Source organism: Musca domestica, unplaced genomic scaffold (genome assembly GCF_030504385.1).
Source record: "Musca domestica strain aabys unplaced genomic scaffold, Musca_domestica.polishedcontigs.V.1.1 78, whole genome shotgun sequence".
Lineage (NCBI taxonomy): Eukaryota > Metazoa > Arthropoda > Insecta > Diptera > Muscidae > Musca > Musca domestica.
Window position 1 is genome coordinate 2,308,209 of NW_026712403.1, and position 25,947 is coordinate 2,334,155.

Sequence of the window (25,947 nt, forward strand, 5' to 3'; positions counted from 1 at the left end):
TGCCAAATTTTATCGAGATCTGCTAAGATTTGGATATATATCCTTAATCCGATTTCAGGTTTATTATGCAAATAATGGCTAATATCAGCCCAAATTGAGTGAATTTCCGGACATACGTTTCCATTTTGTGGAACTCGACTCATATATGTATTTTTTTTTTTTAAATAATCCTTCCTGAAGTGATATCATGCACTCTATAGCAAAAGATAAAAATGTCTCCGTCAAATTTGGTGGAAATCGTTTCAGAATTGGATATACCTCCCATATAGTAGTTCCCAAACTATGACTGCTCTAAAGACAAATTTTGATAGGTGGTATGATTTACTTCAAATAAATTATTTTGTTACTGGAGCTCTACTAAATATGCATTGTGGTGTAGGGTCATCATATAGTCGGCCCCGCCCCCGACTTTTAATTACTAGTTTTTTGGTTTTGATCTATACTTTTCATTTCTTTCCAATTGCGTTTTGTTTTTTCCAAAAATCATTTGAATTTTCTATATTTTCGACTTTTTGGCTATAAAAACAAGGTCTAAGCTACAGGTCTATATTTACATACTCAAAATCCTTGTATTGGTCATTAGCGAATAAAATTGTAAGTCTTTTTTATTTTGTTGCAATTTTATGACATAAAACTAATCTCTATTTCAAAGAAGCACGAATTTTACATAACAATTCTAGCAGCTATAGATAATAATTGGAAATTACATTTCCACATCAAAGGCCATTGAGATTCCTCCAACGAAACATTAAAACACCAACGCAAATTTAAGCACCACCAATTAAGGCACACAAGGCACGCTTATAATCGCCAGATGTTTCCGACTAGAAATACAAAATATTTAAATTAATGTATGTTAAAAAAAACAATTTCAATATTCATTTACATCAATGGCGCTGACGAGTGTCCGGTTATAGATCCGTTCAAATTCATCTTTAATATTTATCAAATCTATTTCAGAACGTGAAACAATAATACGTATTAAAGTTTGATCCTCAGTTCCAGCTCCGGACATGGCATTGTTAAGTTGACTTGCAAAGAAGGCGGCTGGAGATTGTACACATTCAACTGAAAATGTGGAGAAAAGGTTTTGAAATAATTAATCTATTCATAAAATAATGTAAATTAACATAATTTTGTGATTTTTATAAATTCGAATATTAATTCTTAAGGTGAGAATACATAAAGCGCTTATTTGGCTGGCTTAAGTCATCGGCTGGCTTCTTCGTAGAGGAACAAAGGAGTTTTAGGTTGACTTAGTTCAATTTTGGCCCTAGGCTAATTTTTAATTTCCGAAGGTGCCAGCCGATGACTTAAGCCAGCCAAATAAGCGCTTTATGTATTCCCACCTTTAATATTTTCCATCCCGACTTATATATTCGTAAACACACTCACCCACAGCCATCATGGCTTCATGCATTTCACCACTCATTTCATGTTTAATAGCCTGTTCCAATGTTTGACCCGACAACTCCTTGTATTCCTCAAACACCAAACGTAACTGGGCGAAACTGTCATGGGCCAAAATGCGATTGAATACCTCTTCATCGGTACCCAATTTGGCTTCACCAGCACTATACAACTGTTTAGCTTGCTCCTTAGCTTTTTCGGGATCAACAGTACCCACGGGATCTCGCACACCCGTTATTATCAAAGTCAACAAACGGCGAAAATGTCCATCTGTTTCACTGCATAGTTGTTCGGCCAAAGGCCGATCATACATATCCTCGTAACATTTTACGATTTCCGACATTTCTTCATTCGATTTTGTACAGAGTATTTCAACGAGCGTACTTTCATCGGTTCCCATGCAAGCCATGGCTTCATGTAATTGCTTACATAAGTATTCAACTGGCGGCGTCATGAGGGCAATAATGACATCCTCAAGTTTTCCACCCAACTCACTTTTCAAGTCCTCTATCAAATCACGTCCGTATTCACGTAAAAAGTGTTCTTTGATTAGCTGGCGTTGGGCATTGGTGCGAGCTGTGAGAATATCAAGAATTTCCTCTTCATTGGTGCCCAAACCCTTCATAGCCTCACGCAATGTTGCGGCATCCGACTCGGCATCAAAAGGATTGGCTGGCAGAACCGAGGGAGTTGGCTAAAAGAAAATTAAAATTGAAAACATTTCCGGTAAAAAACAATATCTTTTAATTAACTTTCAGAACTTACTGCATAATCCATGACTCAGAATAAGTTATTTTAATTAATTAAATGAATGACGTCGTCCAGTACAGAGAACAATGCTTTCCTTATTTGTCGTCTTTTTGCGACGCCCCTTTAAATTCCTTCCGTTGTATACGTTTGTGTTTTATTAAAGATGGTAGCTGCACTTCTAATCCGCACTTACTTCCGAATTACCAGTTTGTTGTCTGTCTACAATGCAACTAACGAAAGAGCAGAAATTATTTATTCAGAGATTTTTCGTCGTTTGAAATTTGTGTGGCTACCATATCGTTTGGATTTTAGTGAAGGAATGAATGCCGTTAAAATTTGAAAATAGATTTCATATAATGATTCAGCATTGATATAGAGTCTTATTTTTCATCAAAATTCTGTAAGACTTGAAAGAATTTTCTTCGCTTAATATTTTATAAAAATAAAAAGCTGTTATTATATCACAAAGTTTTAAAAATATATTCAAATGTATGACTTTGATCTAAAAATATTTTTTTTTTAATTATGCAATATAATGAGAATTATTCATAACACAGTGCAACACAAAAAATAGTTAAAGGAAATATTTTACAAATTTAATTGTCATTAAATTCTACTATAGCTCCTGGGAAACGTCAAAAGTCTGAATCTTATCTAAACGCCTGGAAGGCATATAAAATATTTTTTGGGTTAAAGTACTTTGTGTGAATTTATGCGAAAATCTCCCACAAAGCTTAACTTTAGAAGGAAGACGTCAAAGGCGAAATTAATCCTCATTAAATTTCACTATTAGTCACCAAAGAAAAGAAATCTCCATTTCCACTGCATATCAAAAAAATATTTGCATTAATGTTGGCAAAAAACTCGAAAATATTTTGGCCAACATTTTTCAAAGCTCTTTATACAATTTTGGGAAATATATTGCTCTGTTCCAGAACCTGCAAGAATCTACTTGTTTGTAATGTTTTTATACCCTAAACCACATAGTGGTTAGGGTATTATGTCTTTGTGCATTTGTTTGTATCATGGAGAATGAAGCGAGATGTATTCTTGTGAACAAAATTCAGGTCGCATTTATTATCCGATTGGGATAAAATTTTCGAAACAACATTTGTTTGGCCCAAAGAGAATCTTATTGAAATTGGTGATAATCGGCTACGATTTAAATATAGCTCGTATATATCTTCAACCGATTTCTGGTTAATTGTGCACCAAATGTCCAATATCAGGGAAATTTGGTGAAAAGCGGTTCAGATATAGCTATACCTCTCATACACATGTTTCATCCGCTTTGGTGTTTAAATCCCTCACATTCGTATAATGATATTTGCTACCAGATATCAGATACAGCCCAGAAATATCTCTGCCAAATTTGATCAAGTTCGGTTCAGATTTGGATATATCTCCCATACATATCTTCAACCGATTTCGTGTTAATTGTGCACCAAATAGCCAAAATCTGTCCAAATGACCTGAACTTTGTTACATCCGACCTGATTCAGTCTGGAAGCAAGTACATCCATTTTGGAAAAAAATTGGTTCAGATATAGCAATAGCTCCCATACATATGTTTCATCCGCTTTGGTGTTTAAGTCCCTCACATTCGTAATATGCACCCCACAAGAATGATGTTTGGTATTAGATATCAGATACAGCCCAGAAATACCTCTGCTAAGTTCTATAAAGATCGGTTCAGATTTGGTTATAACTCCCATATATATTTTCAACAGATTTCGGGTTAATTGTGCACCAAATGACCAATACCAGTCCAAATGACCTGAATTTTGGCACATCCGACCGAATTCAGTCTAGAAGAAAGTACATCAAAATTGATGAATATATGTTCAGATATAGCTATAACTCCCGTATATATGTTTCATCCAATTTGGTTTTAAAGTACCCCACATGCGTAATATACACTCCAGAACAATGATATTTGATACCGGGAATCAGATACTGCTCGAAATTACCTCTGCCAAATTTTTTCGAGATATGCTCAGATTTTTATATAGCTTCGATATACACCGAACTCAGTCTAGAAGAAAGTACATCGAATTTTGTGAAAATATGTTCGGATATAGCTATAGCTCCCGTATATATGTTTCATCCAATTTGGTGTTAAAGTCCCCCACATGCGTATTATACACTCCAGAACAATGATATTTGATAGTGGGAATCAGATACTGTTCGAAAATACCTCTGTTAAATTTTGTCGAGATATGCTCAGATTTTTATATAGCTTCGATATACATCTTCAACCGATTTCGGGTTAATTGTGTACCAAATGGCCAATATCTGTCAAAAAGTTCTGAATTTTGTTACATCCGACCGGATTCAGTCTAGAAGCAATTTTGCTATAGCTCCCATATATAGGTTTCATCCGATTTGGTGTTTAAGTTCCCCACATTCATAATATACACCCGATTTTACGGATATTGCACCCCATATATGTAATATCAGCCCAACTTGAATAGATTTTTTTATATTCAACCGAATTTTACTATTTGATGAAACTCGGTCCGGTATATCTATTGCTGCAATAAATATTTTTTTAATATATTCCTTATAGAAGTCATATCATGCACTATAGCAATGTTATTTGGTTCATACTTGGTATGATCTATTTCACATAATTTCCCAATATAAACTTTTTTGTAACGGGAGCTCTACTATATACACTTAGTGGCGTAGGGTATCATATAGTCGACCCCGCCCGACTTTTGACCTTTCCTTACTGGTTTCGATATCATAAAGTGAAAAACGGTTTTCGAAGTAAAAAATTACTTTTTGCAGTTCTGGCACACAGCATATATCAAAATATTGGATTCTTCTTTTATATGAAGGCTTAATAAAAGGTTTAAATATGCCCTTTATCCGTTCAAGGCAATATAAAGCCCCATGGTAAAGCCCCTAAAAAATTGACTTAAGAACTCAAAACTGTTAAAACTTCACACTTCTACAGTTTACTATTACAAAACACATTATTGTCAAACTTTCAATAAAAATGTATATATTGAATAATTTAACATAAAAAAGTAACATCTATTTTCAAGAAGCACGAGTTTTACAAAACAATTACAGCTGCTGCAGACAACAATTCGCGAAATTACATTTCCACATAAAAGGCCATTGAGATTCGTTCATCGAAACATTTAAAACACCAAACACCCAAATTTATGCATCACCAATTAAGGCACACAAGGCACGCTCATAATCGCCAGAAGTCTCCGACTAGAAATACAAAATAGCAAAATTAAATGAATTAATTACAAAAAAATATTTCTCTTCTTTAAGTTACCTTAATAGCACTGACAAGTGTGCGATTGTAGATCCGTTCAAATTCATCTTTAATATTTATCAAATCTATTTCAGAACGTGAAACAATAATGCGTATTAGAGTTGTATCCTCAGTGCCAGCCCCGGACATGGCATTGTATAGACGATTTGCAAAGAAGGCAGCTGGGGATTGAACACATTCAACTGAAACGGAGATAAAAAAATGTTATATTATAGCAAAATGAAAAAAAATATTGCTGTGTTCCAAAACTGCAAGAATATAAAGCTTTTTAATACGGTAACCGATTTTCCCTTTATGATATCGAAAAAGTTGCAACATTTGCAGGTTCTGGAACAGAGCATACGTTATGAAACAGTACTTCAGTAGACTACAATGCTCAGCCTAAGATAAATATATTTAAAATTGTTTCTAAAAACCCTCTTGGATATGGGTTGGGCCAAAGCTCAACTATTGCTCTGTTCTAGGACCTGTAAGAATTTACTAGTTTTACAATTTTTTTCCGATGTCATAAAAATTTGGACTTTCTTGTAGTTTTGGAACAGGCCATATACATCATTTTCAATTTTAGATCCTACTACATTCTAGTTAAATCACATCATGAACTTTAACCACAATTCAGCTATGCAACTGGAAATACTGTTTTTTATTAGAAATTCATAAATTCTCTATATGAACTTTAAGTCTTCTCATTTATCTATATTTTTCAGAATAACACTCACCAATTGCCATCATGGCTTCATGCATTTCACCACTCATTTCGTGCTTAATCGCCTGTTCCAGTGTTTGACCCGACAACTCCTTGTATTCATCAAATACCAAACGCAATTGGGCAAAGCTACCATGGGCCAAAATACGATTGAATACCTCTTCATCGGTACCCAACTTGGCTTCACCAGCATTATACAACTGTTCAGCTTGTTCCTTGGCCTTTTCGGGATCAACAGTACCCACTGGATCGCGCACACCTGTAATAATCAAGGTCAGCAGACGGCGAAAATGTCCATCTGTTTCACTGCACAGCTGTTCGGCCAATGGCCGATCATACATATCCTCGTAACATTTAACAATTTCCGACATCTCTTCATTCGATTTTGTACAGAGTATTTCAACGAGCGTACTTTCATCGGTTCCCATACCAGCCATGGCTTTATGTAATTGTTTGCACAAATATTCAACTGGAGGCATCATCAGGGCAATGATGACATCCTCAAATTTGCCACCCAATTCACTTTTCAAATCATCAATCAAATCACGTCCGTATTCTCGCAAAAATTGTTCCTTGATTAGCTGGCGTTGGGCATTGGTGCGTGCTGTGAGAATACCAAGAATTTCCTCTTCATTGGTGCCAAAGCCTTTCATGGCGCCACGTAATACAGCGGCATCGGCCTCGGCATCAAAAGGATTGGCTGGAACAACTGAGGGCTTTGGCTGAAATCAAATTGAAAATATTTAATTAAAAAAAATTCTCCTAATATTGCACTTTCAGAACTTACTGTATAGTCCATGATTCACAATATTTCTCTTGAATGAATTAATTACGCTTAAGTGACGTCGTACTACTACGTACTCTAACTATAATTAATTGTACTTTCTTTTTTGTATTGTCTTTTTAATGTACCGCCCCTCTAAATTCCTTAGCTTTAATATGTAGGTATGTATGTGCTTTGCAGTTGTTTGTCGAATACGCGCTACTGCTTCCGAATTACCAGTTTGTTGTCTGTCTAGAATACAACTAACTAAAACAGAAAGAGAGTACAATTAAAACAAAAGCAAAAATGATTAATAAATTTTCCAGAGATTTGTTTTGCTCGTTCACTTCGTATGTAATTTGTGTCGGTACCATATTGATGGAATTTTTATGCGAGACTGGCTGGCATCGCACCAGCCGTTAATATTCGATATTGGTACGGCAGCTTTTTGATAAGTTTGAAAGTTTTTGGTTTGCCAATTTCCAACTTTAAAATAAAAATACGAAAGAAATTGTAATCATTGTAATTCTTTTATGTTGTCAGGTTTTCAAATCTTCAAGATTGGAGGCTTGAAATTAATATAGGCTCTGTTTCAGAATTTGCAAGAATCTACTAGATTTGCATTTTTCCGATATCATTAGATAATTTTGTTGATCTCTTATAAAGCGATAGGTCGGTCTGTGAATACAAGTGCAACGCAATGGAAAAGTGGTAAGACCTGTCAGAATACCGCACTGAGAACTGCTACAGGGTGTCTCATCATGACTCAATGGACCATTTACATGAGCAGACAAAGGTTCTTTCCTAACGTCAGCATAATCATAAGCTTTCGTTGCAATACCTACTTGGGTGTTGCCGTGTGAGTCATCCTAACCGTGCGAGTCATTTTAACTATGATGGACAGCACTCTCTCACACAGACGTGTCGGGAATGGAGTTGTATCATAGACAAATGAAGATATAGACAACGAAAAGTTAGTTTTGTCTTTTTATCCAGGTGGCTCTCGTCATGTTTTGCATAGTCAACATGCTGATTTACGCGTACAAGTCACTCGACTTCGAAAACACATTTTATAGTTTTTCAAGAATTTCACTGGAATATTCTCATATTTTTCGATGTCACTACATAGTTTTCACTTGTCTTTTATTATGGAACAATTTACAACTGACAAATATCCTACAGTTTTTGTTATTTTTAACGTTTTAGAATTGAGTGACTTCAAAATTCCCACTCAAACCCCTGAAACAATATAGACGACATCTGCTGATCCGATTTTTTTCGAAGATGAACGGTGAGAGCATTTCGTTGTCTATATTTTCATTTGTCTATGGTTGTATGATCTAAAGAGAGAGAGAGAGAGAGAGAGAGAGAGAAACAAGAGAGGTCATCCATAGACAAATGAAAATATAGACAACGAAATGCTCTCACCGTTCATCTTCGAAAAAAATCGGATCAGCAGATGTCGTCTATATTGTTTCAGGGGTTTGAGTGGGAATTTTGAAGTCACTCAATTCTAAAACGTTAAAAATAACAAAAACTGTAGGATATTTGTCAGTTGTAAATTGTTCCATAATAAAAGACAAGTGAAAACTATGTAGTGACATCGAAAAATATGAGAATATTCCAGTGAAATTCTTGAAAAACTATAAAATGTGTTTTCGAAGTCGAGTGACTTGTACGCGTAAATCAGCATGTTGACTATGCAAAACATGACGAGAGCCACCTGGATAAAAAGACAAAACTAACTTTTCGTTGTCTATATCTTCATTTGTCTATGGGTCATCTAGATCAGAAAACCTATCAGGGAGGTATGAACATAGACAAATGAAAATATAGACAACGAAATGCTCTCACCGTTCATCTTCGAAAAAAATCGGATCAGCAGATGTCGTCTATATTGTTTCAGGGGTTTGAGTGGGAATTTTGAAGTCACTCAATTCTAAAACGTTAAAAATAACAAAAACTGTAGGATATTTGTCAGTTGTAAATTGTTCCATAATAAAAGACAAGTGAAAACTATGTAGTGACATCGAAAAATATGAGAATATTCCAGTGAAATTCTTGAAAAACTATAAAATGTGTTTTCGAAGTCGAGTGACTTGTACGCGTAAATCAGCATGTTGACTATGCAAAACATGACGAGAGCCACCTGGATAAAAAGACAAAACTAACTTTTCGTTGTCTATATCTTCATTTGTCTATGGTATGAATAGCATTCATACTGATGCAGTCGCCGATGTAGTTAACCATTGGTGATACCATTACGAATGCCATCTTCGGAGTCCACCCACAGAATCTATTGCACCCGAAGAACATCGGCTGCCTAGACAAACCTTTATAGTTTTGGCGCAACTACGTTCAGAATGGTGTAGCCGTCTCAATTCGTATTGGGCTCGAATTGATGAAGATGCGCGAAACACCACAAGGTGGTCAGGGTATTATGTCTTTGTGCATTTGGTTGTAACAGGCAAAAGGTAACGAGATAGACCCATAGTTCCTTTTGATGATCTGCATAGAATCTCATTCTGAGTCGGTTTATGCATGTCCGTCCGCCCGTCTGTCCATGTATTTTTGTGAACAAAGTACAGTTCGCATTTATGAAATTTTGCACAAATCATTTGTTTGGCTCAAGGACGAACCCTATTGAAATTGGAGATAATCGGTAAAAATGTAGATATAGCTCCCATATATATCTTCGTCCGATTTGCTTTTTATAGTGCACCAAACGTGTAATATCAGCCCGAATAGTATGGAATTTTGCACATAAAACCAAATTAGGCCTGAAAATAAGTATGCAAAATTTCATCGAAATCGGTTCAGATATAGATATAGCTCCAATATATATTGTTCATCCGATTTGTTATTTTAGTCCTCCACAGCCGTAATATGCATTCTGTAACAAAAATATTTGGGAAAATATATCAAATACAGCTCAGAAATATCTTTGCTAAATTTTATCGAGATCGGTTCGGATTTGGATGTATCTCCCATATATAACATCATACGATTTACTTTTTATTGTGCACCAAACGTCTAATATTTGCCCAAATGGGATGAAATTTGGCACTTACGACCGAATTGAGTCTAGTATGTCAATTTGGTGAAGATCGGTTCAGATATAGCTATAGCTCCCATATATATTGTTCATCCGATTTGTTATATTTGTTACCCACAGCCGTAATATGCACTCCGTAACAACGATATTCAGGGAAATATATGAAATACAACTCATAAATATCTTTGCCAAATTTTATCAAGATCGGTTCAGATTTGGATATAGCTCCCATATATATCAAATGGGCAATATAAGTCCGAGTTTAAAAGATACAAATGCTTCGGCATATTTAGTCTTTTGAACTTTAAATTATAATTGTAATCATAGCGTGTATGTTTGAATTCTCCCATAAAAACTTTTTATTGTTATGTGGAGCTCAACTAAATTAGCAAAGTGGTGTAGGTCGACCCCGCCCGACTTTAAGACTTTCTTTACTGGATAATGTTTTAAAAATCTTCAAACTGACCATGTTTTTTCAACATTTTTTTCAGATTCCTATATGAAGATAATACATCATTCGAAGCTGGAGCCATTTGCAGTTTACTACTTTATCAATAAGCATGAACTATGCTAAAAGAGATTTGTATTATCGTGTGAAACTTAAGTAAAGGTGAGAATACTTTGTCTGGAATCTTTGTAAATAAACAAAGAAGTTTTAGGTAAACATAGTTTAATTTCAGCACGTAATCTATATTTTTTCACCCTACGCACCTTTGTTATTTTACGAAGAAGCCATCCGATGACTTAAACCAGGCAAAAAAGCGTTTTATGTATCCCCACCTAAGGAATTAACAGCTGGCAGCACTCAAACCATTAAATAAAACTGCCAGTATTAAATAATTTAACATTAAAATAATCTCTTATTTTCAGGAATTTTAAGTTTTACTTGACAACTACAGCTGCTAAAGACACGAATTGGGAATTTGCATTATAAAAAGCCAGCACGATCTACCACCAAAAAATTTAAAACATCAACAGTAATTTAGGCACCGCCAATCAAAGCACACAAGGCACGCTTGTAATCGCCAGATGTTTCGGACTAGAAATACAAACATTTATAATTAATTAAAATTTTTTTAAACAAATTACCCAACTCTATTGTTACCTTTATAGCACTAACAAGAGTGCGATTGTAGATTCGTTCAAATTCTTCTTTAATATTTAGCAAATCGATTTCAGAACGTGAAACAATAATACGTATTAGAGTTGTATCATCAGTACCAGCTCCGGACATGGCATTGTATAGCCGATTTGCAAAGAAGGCAGGTGGGGATTGAACACATTCCACTGAAATGGAGAAAAGAATCGTTAAATTATAGCAAAATGGAAAAAAATATTGCTTTGTTTCAGAACTGCAATAATATTAAACTTTTTTACTAGGACAACCGATTTTCCCATTATGATATCGACAAAAGTTGCAGAACTAGTAGATAATGGTAGGTTCTGAAACAGAGAATAAGTTAGCAAAAATTTCTTCAGTAGAAAGGAATGCTCAGCCTAAGATACATATGTTTAGAATAGTGTCTTAGAACTTTAGTGGATATGCTTTGCACCCAAGTGCATTTATTGCTCTGTGAATCTATTAGTTTTACAATTTTTTTTCCATATCATAAACGGAATATTGGTTATGGTAGTAAAAATATTGTACACTCTTGTAGTTTTGGAACAGGCCTTATATCATTTTCAATTTTAAATCTTATTAGAATCTAGTTAAATCACATCATGAACTTTAACCACAAATCAGCTATGCAATTGGAAATATTGTTTTTTATTAGAATTTCATCAATTCTCTTTATGAACTCTAAGATTTCTCATTTATCTATATTTTCATAAAAGTTCTTACCAATTGCCATCATGGCTTCATGCATTTCACCGCTCATTTCGTGTTTAATAGCCTGTTCCAGAGTTTGACCCGACAACTCCTTGTATTCATCAAATACCAAGCGCAATTGGGCAAAGCTACCATGTGCCAAAATACGATTAAACACCTCTTCATCCGTGCCCAATTTAGCTTCACCGGCATTATACAACTGCTCAGCTTGTTCCCTGGCCTTTTCGGGATCTACAGTACCCACTGGATCTCGCACACCCGTTATAATCAATGTCAACAAACGGCGAAAATGGCCACCAGTTTCACTGCACAAATGTTCGGCCAATGGACGATCATACATATCCTCGTAACATTTCACAATTTCCGACATTTCTTCATTCGATTTTGTACAGAGTATTTCAACCAGGGTACTTTCATCGGTTCCCATACCAGCCATTGCCTTATGTAATTGTTTGCACAAATATTCGACTGGAGGCATCATCAGGGCTATAATGACATCCTCAAATTTTCCACCCAGTTCACTTTTCAGATCATCGATCAAATCCCGACCATATTCACGTAGAAATTGTTCTTTTATCTGCTGACGTTGGGCATTGGAACGGGCTGTGAGAATATCAATAATGGCCTGTTCATCAGTGCCAAAACCTTTCATTGCGCCACGCAATGCAGCCGCATCGGCTTCAGCATCAAAAGGATTGGCTGGAACCACCGAGGGAGTAGGCTAAAGAAAAATAAAATATTTAAGTAATTTTCAATTTTTCACTTTCCGTACTTACTGTGTAATCCATGATTGAAAATATTTCTTCTTAATAAATTAATTATACTTGAGTGACGTTGTACTACGTACTCCAACTATAAACAAAGTGTACTTTCTTTTTTTCTCGTCTTTCTTTTTTTTATGACGCCCCTATAAATTCTTTGGGTTGTATACGTGTGTGTTTTGTTGTCACGCTTGCTACACTTCGAATACCGCTGCTACTTCTGAATCGCCAGTTTGTTGTCTGTCAACAATACAACTAACTAAAAAAAGAGCACGATTGGCAAGAGCAAAAAAAGAATAATTATATTTTCCAGATATTTGTTTTGTTTGTTTCTTCGTTTGAAATTTGTGTTGGTACCATACCGGTGGAATTTTTTATAGGGGATACGGCATCACACGGGCCGTTAATATTTGAAAATTTATATTATTTCATGTTTTGTTCCAGTACTTGCAAGAATCTACTAGTTTTGCAATTTTCTCCGATATCGTAAAGGGAGAATCGGTTATCATAGTAAAAACTTTTACATTCTTGCAGTTCTGGAACAGACCATTAGTTTTCCTCTCCAAATTTTATGGATTAATTCCATGATGTTGTTGAATAAATATAGATGCCCAAATGAATGTATAAATACATTAAGAATTTAAAAGGTATATCCTTTGATACAAAGAAGTGCTATTATAGTTGGATAAATCCAATCCGGAAATCCAGAAACAATGATAATAGATGTCTTTATTTTTAAAAGCATACAAATTCCTAAGAGCGCTTAATATTTTGAATTAATTATCAATAACTTCTTAGCTATAATAAATAAAAATATACACCAAAATCTCCGGATACCAATCCGTTGGACTATTGTGTCTGGAGTATTTAGGAAAGCAAAGTTGGCACTAAAAAATACCAAAGTGTCGATTACCTCCAGCAAGCGCTTCGCCAGCAATGTGGCAAAATATCGCAGAGCAACATTCGGGCAGCATGTGAAGGTTCATTGGCCGTATGAAGTCCAAAATTCGTGCCCAAGGTGACCAATTCGAACAAATTTAAACTTTGATTTGAAGTTATTTCGTCTTCATTTCGCAAGTTATGACAGACAAAAGTATGGGAATTTGTGACCCATTGTGACTAAGGTACCAGAAGGGGTTCGCAGATATGTATCATCTTCACAACAGATCTTGTGTTAGCATAAATGTTTGGATGTGGAAAATTTGAAGCTTATTCTTTGAACGTATTGCTTTTCAAAATATTGTACCCTATGTGGGGGAGGTACCAGAAGGAATGGGCCGATCTCTACCATATTTATTAAAGATCTTGGGTTCATGGAAATATTGAGATGTACCAAGTCTGAATGGAATCAGATTTTAATTACGCGTGGGGAAGGTATCAGAAGGAATGGAGCGATATATCCCATCTTCACACCGGACTTTGTTTTAATAAAAATATTGGGATGTGTGTAATTTGAAGACAATCAGACTCTTACGTCACATTTTGTAAGAGTTAGACAGACAGGCGGACAGACAAACGAACATCGCTAGATCGACTCCAAATATCCTGAAACGGATTTGGACCAAAGAGACCAAGGGTCTAAAATCATTATTTCGATGAGACACGTTTTGACCGTATCAAAGGATATATACCCTCTCTAGCCATATGGCTGAGGGTATAAATATCAATATTACTAGCAAGGGCCGGCTGCTTCGTCAGCGAAAAGTCCACCTTAAAATTAGTTTCAACAGCTCGTCCTAGGCCTTTTTAACACTCAAAATGTACAATTTGTTTGGTTTGACACATTTTTTATTCAAAACTTCATACATCGTGCTAATTTTCAGATTTTCAAAGTTTTATATATTAGTCCTGATATATATTAGGTGAGTTTACTGATGGCAATTTTTATTGTACTCTTTTGAAATTCCCTATTTCATTTATACAAGGATGAAACAAATAGTGACCTCAATATCAGATATCAAAATTTCAGCTCTATTCCAACACCCGGCACATTTTGTGGCATTTTGCACTTTTTATACGTTCGTAGTAGGCATTCCCGAAACCACCTCCATCTCTCAACTGCAAATACCAACAGTAGCATCCATATCAAATTTCCGCATTTCAACACTATTCCTTCGCCCAATACCAAATTTAGTACCACTTTGTACTTTTCGAACAATTATAGTAAATATTTACAAAACCACATCCATATCTTAACCACAGACACAAACTGTAAACAAGTTAGGCTAACTTTGAAAAAATTGCAAGTATAGAGGTCTACCTGTTTGGCTTGTAATGTCAAATTACTATCAAAACAATAAAAAAGCAAACAACTTGTTGCATTGATTTTGAGTAAATAATTTAAAACCGCGAAAACTGAATGAAAGGTCAAAATTTCTTTTCGAAATCATGTTATATATATCTCTTATGGTTTATTTCGCGACAAAAACTGTAGATTTTGTCGATGCATACGTCGCAATAAGTATTTTGAAAACACCCGAATTTCAATATTTTCTGAACAATTTATTTTTTTTTTGAAAAGAATACACATACATAAACAAATAGAGTTGACAGAAAAATAAAAAAATTAAAATCATATGGTAGTTCTACCCTACCTTAAATTCATTTTACCATGGTTGTCCATACATACAAAATATAAAAACTTATTGTTATTTGCATTCACCTATATGAATGTTTTAATAAACAAATAAACTAAAATAAGCCTTTAGACCTGTGTTAGCACTTCAAAATTTTTCATTTTCTGCAATCTTTTTTTTGAACCGAGGGTTTTCGTGTGGCCCTGCAATTACCAACTACATTTATGATTGATATAATTGTAATGGTTAAGACGTCCATTGTTAACCTCTGGTAGAATTTTATACATTACCTCATCACAGTTTTTATACTTTCCAAACTTTTTAATATTTCTCCAAAATTCAAAGAAGTATTACATTTTGTGATATGAATTTTGTACGAGGCACTACATTTATTATGTGCTGAAACAGCATAAAATATAACACAGAGATATATAGGACGATTACACAGGGACAAATAACACAACACTTTTTAATACTTGTATAAATGAATAAAGCTGCTCTACACAAAAACTAAGATTCATTTTAAATTTTGAGCCGTCCTGCATGAAAAGGGATTTGGCCAAAGAGATTCGTTGTTTTTTCAATTTTAGAGTATCTTTAGGCACCGCCAATCAGAGCACACAGGGCACGTTTGTAATCGCCGGATGTTTCAGACTGTAAATAGAAAAATGGGTCATTTGTAAAAAAAGAACTGAAACAAAAAATATCAACTCAAATACATACCTTTACAGCACTGACCAGAGTGCGATTGTAAATACGTTCAAATTCTTCTTTGATATTACCCAAATCGATTTCAGAACGTGACACAATAATGCGTATTAGGGTAGTATCATCTGTGCCAAGACCATCCATTGCTTTGAACAGGCGATTGGCAAAGAAGGCCGGTGGAGACTGAACACATTCGACTGAAAATGAAAAGAAAATGAAATTTTAATAATTTACCAAATATTTGATTTACTTCGAAATTAAAGTTTTTCATCCCATTAGATAAAGAATTGACTTCAAAAAATTAAAAATGCGTTTGAATCGGCTGTATCTGACTGTCCTGTCGTTCATGATAGTATGTAGTTCCGAGTCAGTGTATGCTAATCAAGAATATATTTTTTTTATTTCAAAGCATTGCCAACGAAATGGTCCTTCTTTTGATAGGAAAAGTAAATAAGGAACTTAAAGTAAATATATATGGATCGATGTGGCTTATTTTCAAAACCACAAACGGCTGTGCCTAATTTATCATTTATCCAAAAATAAATATGTCTTTTATCTTTAACAGAGGTGCAGGGTATAATAATACTCTCATTGAAAAATCGAAAATTTTTGCTATATACGTTTTTCTTTAATTTGGTGCTCCAGAACTTCAATGCATGCATAATCAGTGTTTTCCATTCTACTCACCAATGGCCATCATTGCTTCATGTAATTCTCCACTCATTTCATGTTTAATGGCTTGTTCAATAGTCTCGCCCGACAATTGTTTATATTCTTCAAATACCAAACGCAATTGAGCAAAGCTACCATGGGCTAGAATACGATTGAACACCTCTTCATCGGTACCCAATTTAGCTTCACCAGCATTATACAGTTGCTCAGCTTGTTCCCGGGCTTTATCCGGATCTACAGTACCCACTGGATCTCTCACACCTGTTACAATCAATGTTAGCAGTCTACGAAAGTGACCCGATGTTTCACTGCACATATGCTCGGCCAATGGACGATCGTACATCTCTTCGTAACACTTTACAATTTCTGCCATTTCCTCATTCGATTTAGTGCAAAGTATTTCCACCAATGTGCTTTCGTTAGTACCCATTCCTGCCATGGCTTTATGCAATTGTTTGCACAAATACTGTACAGGTGTCATCATCAGGGCAATGATAACATCTTCGAATTTACCACCCAATTCGCTTTTCAAATCTTCAATCAAATCTCGTCCGTATTCACGCAAGAAATTTTCTTTTATCATTTGACGCTGGGCATTTGAGCGGGCAGTTAGAATATCAATGATGGCCTGTTCGTCGGTGCCGAAACCTTTCATTGCGGTACGCAATGCCACCGTGTCGGCTTCAACATCCAACGGCTCGGCTGGTACAACAGTTGGGATGGGCTAAAGAAAACAAATTTTCGTATGTTTTATTAAACTACCATGTTTGGATATTTAGAAAGTACTTACATCATAATCCATAGTGAAGTATTTCTTGAGAATAAGAGGGAAATAATCTGTGTGATTGATAAGTGTTACGGAATAGACCTGTAATGTTTAAAAGCACGTAGAAAATTGTCTTCCTTTCGCTGAAACTTCGTTAACTTCCTTTTACCGACGCCACCAACGAACTTAGGACACGACACTGCGATACGATATGCAATCAAAAAATCAAAATAGAAAGGCCGACAACAATAAGTTTTCCCTAGATCGGAATATGTGGAATCAAAACAGAAAGGCCGACAAACATAAGTGTCCCTTAGATCGGAAAACATGACCGGCATTCCAGCTGTTTTGTAGAGAATAAGGGTTACCCTGTTACAGTGGGTAAAATGGGACAGTTCCTTCTTATGTTAACTCGTTAACGTAGGGAAATAGGCAAATAGACTAAACGTAAAGGCGCGATAAAGCTAAGAATCGAATCAGAAACAGCAAAAAGGTTTCTAGAAGATCGAAAAATTAGTTTAAAAGGGTTCTAGAGACACAATTATCTCCCACCAAACCGGGAACAAGTGTCGAATATCGTTTACACACATTCGACATATATAAAATTGTAAATATATAAAAAAATTGTTTTTTTAATATTTAAAATTTAAATGAAATATTACTTAATAATATTAGAAAAGAACGTATATACGTACTTAGCACTTAAAAGATCGAAGTGGTATATTTATTAGTAAACGCCTAAAAGTATGCAAAAAAGTTTGGGTTTTTTATTTACTTTCAAAATCTATGATGGTTGCCAATAACTTTCTTAAAGAGTGAGAAATATATAGTTTTCCTATGGCACAATAACGGAAGGTAGAATAAAATTTCATACTACATACCATGGTACAATAAAAATGTAAGGCAGAGCTACCGGATGATACAATTTTTTTAAGTGTGCCCGACTTCTATCAATTTTGTGTATGTTCGAAATGTCATTCTCAATTAGGTGTGCTCAAAAAATAAGGGAACGGAAAATTAGCAGAAATGCGATAAAATGTCAAAATTCAAAATTCCAAGAGTAAACAGTCCAAATCGGACTGGTGAAACCTTACTGAAACGGACGCCAAAATTTAAAAAAATTAGTATTGAAGACGATACGTCAGTCGCTTTTCAACTCTTGTTGACGTTAGACTACACGCGCGGGCCGCAACTTTTTATCTTCTTCTCTCTTTTGTTCTTTTTTGTTTTGATATTCAACACACGCACATAACACATAAACAAAGAACTTTGTTTATTTTGTTTCCTTTTTAATTTATTGGGAAATAAACACTTTGTGCCAAAAAAAGGTTTCTCAAAACTCACAGGATGGAGGACGAGGACCCACCTCCTCGTTCTGTAACGCGGAGGAAATTTCTACCAGTGAATAACCCGGATAGGAAAAAATTTAAGAATGTTCAAATTCAAGATGCAGCAGAGGACAAAATGGTGTCTTTTCCAACAGTTACACCAACAACTACAACAGCCATACAAAACACCCAGCAAAATATTGTCGCAGAAACTTCAGCAGCACCAACAACTTTTATGGATGTACAAAATACTCAGAACAAAAATATGTCAAATGGAAAAATATGCAAAACAACTACTAACACTAATGATAATTCCACTGCCAACACAACCTTTCCCAATACCACCAACTCCATCACCATCAGCTCAAATAACAATTTTTCCAACACCAATAGCACCTCTCCTACGCACCCCAACATACCTCAACCCAATATACCTCAATCTGCTAACACCAATGAATCAAATTTCCATAATTTTAACATCTATGAAAATACAAAGATTCTTTATCAAAAACTTCATCCTGGTCCTTATTTTGTACTGGTCACTACTGATGAGCCAATTAGCTTAAGGAGAAAAAACTCAGAGCTTCATTTGTACGCAAAACTTGCCAATGCAAATATCAAATATCATTTTGTATCCAAAAACGTATCATACAAAACCTTCCGTTTGACTTTTAACAACAGCGAGTCTGCGAATAACTTTGTTTTGGATCCAAGGTTAAAAAATATTGGTCTTAATGCTTTCATACCAGATAGATTTTTGCAAAAATTTTATGTGGTGAAATCAATGCCTACCGTGTTCAGTGGTAAAATGATTATCGAACAAATAAACAACAGTGATAATGATTTTAAAGCTGTCTCAATCTTTCGCTTTAATTACAAAAACGATAAAGGACAGTTTGTCCCCTCACAAACTATTAAAATTGGTCTTGTCGCCGACTTCGTTGTGAAAGAAATCAGAATGTTCAACTCATTAGTTGAAGCTGAGCTTTATATTCCGCCAATACGCCTTTGCAAAAATTGTGGTCGATTAGGACATATTGCTGTCAGATGTAGATCCCATAAACGATGTCTTCTCTGTGGAAATAAAATAATCTGCCCAAATCAATGCGGAGAGTCAAAATGCGACTTTTGTCTCTCAACTATCAAATGTAATACATTCTGTTCCTTTCCTCGTTGTATCTTATGCAATGATATTAAACACAATGCCATGGATGCGAAAAAATGTCCTAAATATTCGGAAGAAAAAAATCTGTATGAGGCTATGGCTATTTCAAATCTCTCTAGAAAGGAGGTCGTGCAGAAAAACTCCCCAAACTATTACGCCATTTTAGATGATCCACAATACGAGAATGAGTTCCCAACCATCTCAAAGGTATCCAAACCAACGCACAGGACTCTAGATGAAGAGTTCAATCGAAAAATAACCAGAACTAAATATAGTAAAATTGCAACTGAAGTCCCAAAACGTTCCCACGATACAGCAGATGTCGAACATTTAATTCCCACCAAACCAACTTTTGATTTTAAGAATTTCTCAAAAGTTTCTGACTACGAAAAAATATTGTCGTCATTTACACATCAAATGACTATTATTTTGTCAAAAGTAAATTGCAGCGAAGGCTTAGATATGCTTAATAGTTTTGCAAATGCCATAAAAGCAACAACAGAAGAAAATTCAGTAGTTTCTCCTAACAATGAGAATTTTACAGCACAATATTCAGAGCCTAACTAAAAATAAAAGCTATCTAGAAATATACATTCACAAATGGTCTGTGGACATTTGCATACTTAGTGAAATATTTAATGTTGATGAAAATACCAACAACACATTTATACAAAATTACAAGCTTATCACCAAGAAGAGAAGTGATAACTATGGTGGCGTAGCCATTTTACATAAGGAGAATATTCATATAAAAAAAATCAGCTTCAATACGAACTTAGACATTTTAATCTGTGAAACAACAAATTTATATCCAAATTACACCATAATATCATTGTATTTTGCACATTCAGTCAAATCGAATGACTTGAAAACAGAAATGATCAAATTGTTTACTTTATTAGAAGGAAGGTCCAATGTCATAATTGCTGGAGATTTCAATGCAAGGTGCAAAGAATATGGAGACGTTTTTGACACTGTACGAGGATTGACCGTAAAAAATTTGTTCGATAGTTCCGTCTTTCGATGCATAAATGATGGTTCTCCAACTTTTAATAAAAATTTGCAAAATATATCTAATGGCTCTGTCTTGGATCTCACTTTTACCAACTCACTTTCACAAATTACCTGGAAAGTCCAAAATATAACCATTGGCGGTAGCCACCATAAACCCATTATATTGGATATTGACAATATACAACAAAAAGAAAAAACCTTTCTTGCAAAAAAACATTTGCTAAAAAATATCTCCAATCTTCGTATTGATACTGATATGGATAGCATTCAATCCGATCTAAATAATCAGGTGAAAAAATCGATCTTTGTTATCGGACCTAAAACAAAGTTAAACTCGTGGTGGAACGATGACCTTATGAAATTACTACGTCTTAAAGATGCTGCTGAGAAAAAGTTTGAAAGATACAAGAATACAGAAAATGCTCTGAATGCCATAGTAACAAGGAACAATTTCCGAAATGCTATAAAAAGGGCCAAAGCTCTAGCGAAAGCTTCAAAACTAAATGATTTAAATACAATATCCAACTCAAAATCTCTTTTTCGATACATCAAGGGCTGTAAGGCATATTTTGAGACTCAATCTTGCGCTAAGTGGTGTTCAGACAATAATGAAACATATCTCCAACATCTAAAGGACCAAGTTCCAAACAACAACCAAACCATTTCCAATGTTGTATACATCAATGAAACCCATGATTTTTCCACAGAAGAATTATTTCACGTTTTACACCAAAAAAAGAAACCATCTGCAGCTGGACTGGATGGAGTTACCTATGAAATGATTAGCAATTTTTCAACAGAAGCAAAGGAAAACCTCCTAATTGCTTATAACAAATTATGGAAAAACTGCAGTTTCCTTGATACGTGGAGAGAAATCAAAATTGTACCAATACCAAAAAAAGGAAAAGACTTAGATGTGCCAACGAACTTTAGACCCATTGCTTTAATATCAGTCTTAGCAAAAATTATAAACCTGATGGTAAAACAGCGTTTAAATCACTTTGTAGAAGAAAATAACTTACTGCCAACCAGATCTTATGCCTATAGAAAGCATGTGTCTACCTCAACTTGCATCAACGACATTCTCCACACAATTAACATTTGCAAGGAAAGGAATGATAAAGTATTAGTGCTATCAATGGATGTGTGCAAGGCGTATGAATGTGTTGACATTTGCTGCCTGCGAACCATATTACATGAATTAAACATACCCGAGCAAATTAGGACTTGGATCATAAATTTCTTATGCAAAAGAACACTTATAATAGGAAATTCCCGCCTCAACATATACAATGGTATTCCGCAAGGAAGTTGCTTAAGTCCAACTCTTTTTAATCTATACACACTTGGTCTGCATGGTATATCAGACAACAACACAGATCTTTTTCAATATGCCGATGATTTTATACTCCTAGTACATAACTCAAACTTTGAAATTGCAAACCGGATACTACAACACAAAACCAACAATTTAGTAACATTACTCTCCAAATTAAATCTTGGCGTAAATACCGAAAAAACAGCTGTGATGTATGTTGCCAAAGGAGGCCGTAAGAAACCCTGTATTTTGATCAATGGAATTCAAGTCAACGTCGTAACGTCAATTAAATTCTTGGGCAGACATATTAAAAATAGTCTTTCCCTCAAAGAACATTATGATGAAGTTATTCTATCCTGCAAAAACACCTTAAATGCATTAAAAATGGTAACTGGCCCAAAGCAAGGAATTCTTCCGGATAAAGCTGTAAATTTATGTAAGTCCTTAGTATTTTCCAAAACAGAATATGCTATTTCATCAATGGCTCATAGGCCAGCATACATAAACAAAAAACTGTCTAGTTTTCAAAATCAAATGCTAAGAAGAAATTTGGGGCTTGTCCCATCAACACCCAATCATGTCGTATGCGCTCTTGCTGGTGTTCTTCCAACAGATCTTAGAGCTCAACATCTTGCGGCCAAGGAGTTAATTAGATTAAAAATTTATAATTCCTCTCTATATAACTACTTCATAACTAATCCGTCCAGGAACACCAGCATTGGCTATGTTTATACCAAATTTCAAAATATTTTTGACAAAACCAGAATTGGACAAAACGTTAAACCCTCCAAAATTTCAATTAAACTAGACATTTTTGATTCTTCAAAAAAAGATGTTGCTTCTGAAGTTTTACAAGCACTTTTCCGCAACACTCTAAATGATTTCATGTCTGAAGGAGTGTCCATTTGGGCGACGGATGCCTCGGTATCCAATAATAACACAGGATGCGCTGTTTGTAATATTTCCGCCAAGCAGAACTTTTTATTCAAAATTGAAGAAAAACTTTCCTCCTTATCGGGAGAACTATATGCTATAGAAAAAGCTATCGACATAATCATCGAGGATGGAATCAGCACAGCGGCTATATTCACCGACAGCAAGAATGCTTGTTTACTTTTGAATTGCAATTCCTCCAATAATCATACCACTGCCAACATTGTCCAAAAGATCGCCTGTTCCTCCATAAATAAGGTCACTTTCGTTTGGGTTCCATCCCATGTTGGAATTTCAATTAATGAAACGGCTGACTACTATGCCAAGCAGGCAACGGAAGCTGGATGTATCATACCTTTCGAATTTTCGGTTACTGATGCATCGCAAAAAATTGACGCACTTCTCTGGAATGAATTTGTGGATTACTTCAAGGAGACATCACTTGAAAAAGGTGCATACTTTTACCGGTTTTTCCCGAATCCTCCCAAGCAACCATGGCACAAACATTTGCAGATGAAACCTGAAAGCATAAAAATAATCAATAGACTGTTTACCGGCCATACTTATACCAAAAAATACTTCCACAGAGTGGGAATTTGCGACTCCAATCACTGCGAAACCTGTGACGTCATCGAAGATGAGGAGCATATATTGTTCAATTGCAAAAAATTTAGAAGAGAAAGAAATAACTACAATGTTTTCAAACATTTCAACAACTTACCTGATGTTCTTATGTCCATGAATATAGACCACTTCAATGATCTCTTAAATTTTATCCAGAAATGTAAAATTGAATTGTAATTTCAACTTTTTTTTCGAAAATTGTTTTTCTTTTTTTTTAATTAATTCTGTTTTTCTACAACTCTTTTAAAAACACCCTAATGTAATCATATGTAAATAGAAATTCACAACAATAAAGAGAGTACTTTATATGGTTGCAAGTAACCAATAACCAGTAATGGTGAATGAACACTGTGTGTTCCACCAACATACTTGACAACTACTGAAGTACAAAAAAAAAAAAAAAAAAAAAAAAAGAAGACGATACGTTAAAATTAATAATCTATAATAATAATTAATAATCTGATTCATCATTCAGCCAGTCCTCTTCACTACTGGAATCATCCAAAAGTGCTCCATATTTTCTCTTTTTGTTTTTTTTTTTTTTTGCACTACAAATATTAGTTTTTCCTTTAGTTTTTAAGTTGATCATTTCTTTATTTTTGTTATGACGCGGGAACATTGAAATGTATCAATACATTTTTCAACCTTGTTAGCCCTGCCAATTAAATGTCAAATTCACAATTTGCACATTTCTGCTCGGCCAAATTCATGTAGCTAAAACAAGCAGAAATGTGCACCACTCAGCGCCATTTTTTTCTCGAGAGATCTGCTAGTTTTTGCAGTACGGGAACGCGTTGTAGCAGAATTAGTACTAATTAGTACTAATTTATAGGTTCTGGAGCACAACTTTTGTTGCGTTGATTTTGAATAACTTATTGAAAAGCGAGAAAACTGAATGAAAGGTAATTTTTTTTTTCAAAATCATGTTCTATATATCTCTAAAGGTTTATTTCGCTACAAAAACGGTAGATTTTGTCGATGCATAAGCATTACAATAAGCATTTTGAAAACACCCGATTGTGAATATTTTCTGAACATTTTTTTATTTTTGAAACAAATAAAGTTGACATATTAAGCAAAGAAAATAAAATCAAATATCTTTAAGGAATTTGGAACATTTTAAAATTGTCATATCGTATGTTCTAGAATAATATTTCACTCCTATTTTTTGTAAGAGCTTATTTATTTTAAAATTTTCACAAAATAATCATATTTTACCATGTAAAGGTAATATATCTCGTAGTATGACTAACACAGATTCTTATTCAAATTTGATTGCTTATTTTGTTTTCATATTTTATTTTTACAGCCCAATTCAATAGTAATCTGGTTTTTGAAAATATATTGAGGTATTTCATTAAGATGCATATTGCCTTCAATACCGCCATAAATATTTGCTATATCCTACTGTATATCATATATTTTGTTCATATTTTTGAACTTATGATTGCTTAAATCTAGAGTATTCCGTCACTGGGTTAACTTCATATTACTCTTGGTTAAAGAGAGCAATGTTTTACAAAACTGACACCTGTGCAATATTTGCTGATCGCTACCAATATCGTGGTCTTCTATCGGCGATGGAAATGGACTATTCTGCTTTTCCATATGACTTAATAACATTTAGACGACTGAGGGAATCAGCAACTTGATTCGTTTGCCCTTTTTATGTTCTATATCAAAATCGAATTTATTTAGTTCAATTTTCCTTCTCTGAAGTCACATATTAGGTTCATTAAGGCTGTTAAGACAAACCGGAGGTCGATGGTCAGTTTGGAATTTAAATTTTCGGTCGTATCTGCCATATTTCGTCCGTTGGGAGATAAACGATTTTAGTTGCTGGAATAACTCAACACAATAGGGATTTTTCACGTCAATTTATGGCTACATTTGATACCGCCAAAACGAGCCTCATCGAAATAATGGTTTTAGGCCCAAGGTCTTTTTGGAATAAATCCGTTTCAGAACATATGGAGTGGATCTAGCCATGTCCGTCCGTCTGCGTTTTTCTAGCTGGTGCGCATGACAACTCTCGAAGGGAGTATCCGATTTGGCCCAAAACTTGGTACATCGTAATATTACTATCAAACTTAGAACGTATTCGGAGATGGGCGATATCGGTACACTTCTTCTGCGACCTCCCCCACAAAAGGTGAAAATTTTGAAAAAATATATTTTACTACACAGAAAGCGAAAGGATAATCCAATTTTGCTCCAACTTTGCAAATTCTAATATTTGCATCAGTGCTAAGTCAGATACGAAAATTGA

The 25,947-nt window shown here is 34.8% G+C and overlaps 4 protein-coding genes across 5 annotated transcripts; all 4 read right to left on the reverse strand.

Annotated features, from left to right (window-relative positions):
- Positions 1-587: 587 nt before the first annotated feature.
- Positions 588-2,571, reverse strand: LOC101898253 (annexin B10). The gene is made up of 5 exons (XM_059130628.1): positions 2,454-2,571; positions 2,176-2,390; positions 1,396-2,104; positions 887-1,068; positions 588-824 (listed from the first exon to the last, which is right to left on the reverse strand). Exons 2-5 carry the CDS (start codon positions 2,185-2,187, stop codon positions 768-770), a joined length of 960 nt encoding a protein of 319 aa, XP_058986611.1. The 5' UTR covers positions 2,188-2,390; positions 2,454-2,571; the 3' UTR covers positions 588-767.
- A 2,593-nt stretch (positions 2,572-5,164) lies between these two features.
- On the reverse strand, positions 5,165-7,421 carry LOC101898074 (annexin B10). Of its 2 annotated transcripts, XM_059130636.1 has the most exons (5): positions 7,299-7,421; positions 6,952-7,194; positions 6,178-6,886; positions 5,459-5,640; positions 5,165-5,391 (listed from the first exon to the last, which is right to left on the reverse strand). In XM_059130636.1, exons 2-5 carry the CDS (start codon positions 6,961-6,963, stop codon positions 5,335-5,337), a joined length of 960 nt encoding a protein of 319 aa, XP_058986619.1. In that variant the 5' UTR covers positions 6,964-7,194; positions 7,299-7,421; the 3' UTR covers positions 5,165-5,334. The 2 variants fall into 2 exon arrangements, with proteins under 2 accessions (XP_058986619.1, XP_005180993.2); XM_005180936.4 differs by lacking the exon at positions 7,299-7,421 and having other exon boundaries at positions 6,952-7,217.
- A 3,393-nt stretch (positions 7,422-10,814) lies between these two features.
- LOC101897906 (annexin B10) lies at positions 10,815-12,837 on the reverse strand. Its single transcript, XM_005180935.4, has 4 exons — positions 12,590-12,837; positions 11,826-12,534; positions 11,088-11,269; positions 10,815-11,021 (listed from the first exon to the last, which is right to left on the reverse strand). The coding sequence occupies exons 1-4, from the start codon at positions 12,599-12,601 to the stop codon at positions 10,965-10,967; spliced, it is 960 nt and encodes a 319-aa protein (XP_005180992.2). The 5' UTR covers positions 12,602-12,837; the 3' UTR covers positions 10,815-10,964.
- A 2,668-nt stretch (positions 12,838-15,505) lies between these two features.
- LOC131806518 (annexin B10-like) lies at positions 15,506-17,541 on the reverse strand. The gene is made up of 4 exons (XM_059130654.1): positions 17,321-17,541; positions 16,546-17,254; positions 15,874-16,055; positions 15,506-15,804 (listed from the first exon to the last, which is right to left on the reverse strand). Exons 1-4 carry the CDS (start codon positions 17,330-17,332, stop codon positions 15,748-15,750), a joined length of 960 nt encoding a protein of 319 aa, XP_058986637.1. The 5' UTR covers positions 17,333-17,541; the 3' UTR covers positions 15,506-15,747.
- Positions 17,542-25,947: the final 8,406 nt, after the last annotated feature.